Source organism: Drosophila busckii, chromosome 3R, assembly GCF_011750605.1.
Source record: "Drosophila busckii strain San Diego stock center, stock number 13000-0081.31 chromosome 3R, ASM1175060v1, whole genome shotgun sequence".
In the NCBI taxonomy this organism is placed as follows: Eukaryota; Metazoa; Arthropoda; class Insecta; order Diptera; family Drosophilidae; genus Drosophila; species Drosophila busckii.
In genome coordinates, this window is record NC_046607.1 from 12,561,786 (window position 1) to 12,565,782 (window position 3,997).

Sequence of the window (3,997 nt, forward strand, 5' to 3'; positions counted from 1 at the left end):
CAGCTGTTAAGTTTTTAGTTGCTAATAAAGCTGTCTTGAGTGCTTAAAGTGTCTGCCGCATGAGCAGCGACTAGATGATGGTCGGTCGTCTCTAAATTAACTCGTGCGTGTATGTGAAGCACTTTTGAGTCCAATGTCTGACCCATTGTCGTGGCAGCATCTTGAGCATTAAGCACGCTCACTTGCGCCTGAGTGCCAGCGGCCTGTGGCGCAAACTTGCGTTGCGTATACGCACTGTGTATAGGAAATTATGTTGGTCAGCCATGCATGAGAAAAGTTAACCAAATTTTTAAACAACCACTGACTGGACAATACGCACTTTTCCCCTGGCAGCAACTAATTATACTGACGCACGGCCTGGCAGCTTATTCGAGGCAAATTGACTAATTAACTTGATTTGCTAAGATTTAATAAACGCTGCAGGGCATGCCGAACTAAAAATAAAGCAAGCTCAGCTGCTCGTGTCTATACTTGAACATTTTAATTGAAGCTTTGGCCCTAAGCTTGTGCTTTCAAATCAGCTATGGGAGCTGGGACACCGATATGGTGCTCACAACGGCATCTGTGAGTGTCTTGGCTATCAGAGCCTTGCGAAATTGTATGCAAATGACAATGTACGTAACCATGCCAAAAAGAAACTGCAAACAAGAAGTTGAAGTTGAAGGCCCAGCGCTTAAATATATGAAGCAGCAGCAGCTTACCTTGCCCAATGTTTCGTTGTTGATTAGGAGCAGGCCCGAAGCACTGAACTGACAGCACTCCTGTGACAATTGCCTGGATATGCTCAATAGACGGTAATTGAGTTGCCTGCTGTGACGATCTGTCAGCAGGCCATGGAACATGGCGCGCAGCTGCTGCTGCAACAAAGCGCAGCGTGTGCAAATAAGACAGCTTAGAATAATGCCGCATAGCTTGCATAAATCTTCAGTAATGCAATCTGCGTTAAAATAATTAATTTACTAATTTTATAAGCAATCTGAGTTACTTACAGTACACCATGGATACATCTATGTCATTGATTATGTTGATATAAATCCAGTAGGGCATAACTGAAGTATCCACAAAATACTTGAGCATCAACAGTATTAGACTCCAGGCAAAGTTGTCTTCAATGCAGCGCACTACTTGCCACAGCAGCCCATGCAGCTGCTGCAAGCTGCAGAGACGCTTCAGGCTGGTTCTACGTGCTGACCAAATCCTAAAGCGCGTCCAGTTGAGCTCCATGCGCAGACAGTTGCTTATGTCGTGCAGCTCCATGTAGAACGCCATGATGAGCGTTGCATACAAGTTGAACTCGCTGAGACGCATCAGCAGCACCAGCTCCGAGTACAGACCGTAGTAAAGCAGCACAGAGGGATTGGAGTTCAGATTACAATACAAAGTCATGGCAGTCAAGGCCAAGAGGCGAACAATCAAGCACATATAGTTCAAGTTGCAATAGCGACGTACTCTGGCCAAATTCATTTTACAACCGAACTGCAGTAGCAGCAGTTGTCTTATATGCTCCAGCTGCTGCTCAATCTGCTCAGTGCGATTCAGCCAAAGCACTTCGATAGTTATGGCAGCATGCGTTGCAGTTAATGTTACATAGTTGACCAGATCCAGCATGCGGGAGAAGTGATCATGGCAAAAGTCGTAGATAACCATATAGTTAAAGCTGAAGCGCCAGTTGAGTATGAACGTTAGATAAGCGAGAAATATTATTTTGTAGACAACTTTCATTTGCCATTGTGAATTCGGTGGCAGCAACAGCAGCCAATGCATCAAGCGGCGCATAAAGCGCAACGAGACGTTGTGTAAGTCGTTCGGCCTGTGCCACATAACTGAGCTGGCCACTTGCCAGCGACAGTTGCGATAAGTAGCTGGCTAATTAATTAGCCCAAGATAAGCACAAATTGTATTTTTGAATTTTCATTTATTTACTGCACTTCAGTGCTGCTCATGTTCATGCGAAATTGTATGCAAATAAACAAATAGCTCATGACGGCAAAGACAAACTATTGTAGAGAAAGTTAAATTGTTTAATTTGTTACCTTTTTTATTACTGGCACTCACCTTGCCCAAAAACTCATTGTTGACTTTTATAAGCCCATCAACGTTGAGCTGAAAGTTTTCCTGCGCCAGCTGCACTGAGATACGCAGCAGCGCAGCATTCAACTGCTCCAGCTTACGATTCCTTGACAGCCGATAAAACTGCGAGCTAAAGCAGCGCTGCAGCTGCTGGCATTGGGCACAACACCAGCAGAGGATGCTGATTTCCAGCAGTCTGCCAAACTCTTCGGAAGCGCAATCTGTTCAAAAGCCAAGCGAAATAACTTATGCTAACTAGTTGGATGTTCAAGCTTACGCAGCACATAGGGCGCATTGTAATTGCGGTCGACTATTACAAATATCCAGTAGGGCAGTACGAAAGCATCCACAAAGTATTTGAATATAATGGCAGTCAGACTGCGCCTGAATTTGTTTTCCACATCGCGTTGAATCTTCCACAATTGCACGTGCAGTGCCTGCAAGGCATTCAGACGCTCCAGCGATGCAGCCAGATCGATATCCAAACGCTCCAAGGACCGCATTGTCTGCTGTGCCACCTGCTGCAGATCCTTGTAGCAGCACAGGATCAATACAATATGCAGTGTCAGCTCGCTGCAGCGTGTGATAATTACAACCTCCGAATAGCAATTGGCCAGAATCACCAGCGTTATAGTCGAGGCTATACAATTGTACAGTGTCATAGCAATTATCAGCCCATTGCGTGTTAACATGAAGCAATAGATGAGCCAGCAATGCCTTTTCACGCGCCCCAGATTCAACTTGTGAGCCAAGTGAACGCGCAGCTGATGCGAAAATCGTTGCAGCTGCTGCTCAAACTGATCGTTGTACTTGCTCCAAAGCAGCTCCATGCTGATAATGCCATGCGATAGTATCAAGACGCCAAAGTTGAACAAGTCTATGCGCCGCGAGACGCTGTTATTGACCACATCGTAGGTGACGGTGTAACTGAAGTTTAGCTTCCAGCGCAGCATACCCGCCAGATAGATGCACATGCACGTGGTGTAAGTCACTTTCAGGGCAACCAGTCGGCGTGGCGGCAACAGTAATATGCAACGCATAAACTGCTGCATAAAGCGCAACGAGACTCTGTGCAAGTCGCCCGGCACATGCCACATGATTGAGATACCCCAGAGTGTGCTCAGCTGGCATTTAGTAAATTGAAATATCGCTAGCCACACTGGCGTTTGACTTAATTAATTGCAAAACTTGCATTGAATTGACAGCTCATTAGAAAATAAATGGCTGATTCTAATCACGCGTGCATGCAATTTAGCGAGAATTGTTATTTATTATTATTTAATCATCAAATTAAGCTTAAGTTGCACTCAACTTATCGCAATCAAGATAATCCATCCAATTTCAAATCAAACTCAAACCTACACAAAATCAACTGCAAGAGATTCATATTAAGGTAATTTTTAACATGTTTAACTTATACAAAATTACTACTACAACTTGCTTCGATTGCAGACTAATATCAGTAGAAATTTTAGTAAAAGAAACTGCTCAAGTTAAAGTGCGTTTGATTGCCGACTGCGCCTTCTGTGGAACTATCTGTGAAAGTCAGACGAAACTGAATGAATATAAAAATGTAGCTGACCATGCCAAAGAGAAACTGCAAGCAAATTGTAAAGCAGTGAGAAGTTTTGAGCCAAGTTTAGTGCTTACCTTGGCCAGCATATCATTGTTAATGTTCCAGAGGCCGCCAACGCTAAACTGGCAGCTCTCCTGACCCAGCTGAGCCGAGATTTGCAGCAACGCAGCATTGACATCATCATGCCGACGATTTGCTGTGAGGCCATGGAATAGCGCACGGAACTTGCGCTGCAGATACTCGCAGCGTGTGCAGCACCAACAAGGCACGATAATCTCGACAAGCTTGCCGAGCTGCTCAGTGGCACACCCTGCATAAAAACAAATATTTATATTGCCAAAGCTTAGCCGC

At 44.7% G+C, this 3,997-nt stretch overlaps 2 protein-coding genes across 2 annotated transcripts; both read right to left on the bottom strand.

Annotated features, from left to right (window-relative positions):
• Positions 1-461: 461 nt before the first annotated feature.
• Positions 462-1,943, bottom strand: LOC108601277 (putative gustatory receptor 98a). Its single transcript, XM_017989177.2, has 3 exons — positions 990-1,943; positions 702-937; positions 462-638 (listed from the first exon to the last, which is right to left on the bottom strand). The coding sequence occupies exons 1-3, from the start codon at positions 1,819-1,821 to the stop codon at positions 522-524; spliced, it is 1,185 nt and encodes a 394-aa protein (XP_017844666.2). The 5' UTR covers positions 1,822-1,943; the 3' UTR covers positions 462-521.
• LOC108601278 (putative gustatory receptor 98a) lies at positions 1,920-3,167 on the bottom strand. Its single transcript, XM_017989178.1, has 3 exons — positions 2,348-3,167; positions 2,056-2,291; positions 1,920-1,997 (listed from the first exon to the last, which is right to left on the bottom strand). Exons 1-3 carry the CDS (start codon positions 3,165-3,167, stop codon positions 1,920-1,922), a joined length of 1,134 nt encoding a protein of 377 aa, XP_017844667.1.
• Positions 3,168-3,997: the final 830 nt, after the last annotated feature.

Excerpts from the sequence above, each read along its gene's own strand:
- LOC108601277 (XM_017989177.2), bottom strand. The coding sequence starts at position 1,821 with ATGTGGCACAGGCCGAACGACTTACACAACGTCTCGTTGCGCTTTATG. Across the intron at positions 938-989 it reads AGATGTATCCATGGTGTACT|ATTGCATTACTGAAGATTTA; the intron begins GTAAGTAACTCA and ends ATTTTAACGCAG. Across the intron at positions 639-701 it reads ACAACGAAACATTGGGCAAG|TTTCTTTTTGGCATGGTTAC; the intron begins GTAAGCTGCTGC and ends TCTTGTTTGCAG.
- LOC108601278 (XM_017989178.1), bottom strand. The coding sequence starts at position 3,167 with ATGTGGCATGTGCCGGGCGACTTGCACAGAGTCTCGTTGCGCTTTATG. Across the intron at positions 2,292-2,347 it reads CAATGCGCCCTATGTGCTGC|ATTGCGCTTCCGAAGAGTTT; the intron begins GTAAGCTTGAAC and ends GCTTTTGAACAG. Across the intron at positions 1,998-2,055 it reads ACAATGAGTTTTTGGGCAAG|TTTGTCTTTGCCGTCATGAG; the intron begins GTGAGTGCCAGT and ends TCTCTACAATAG.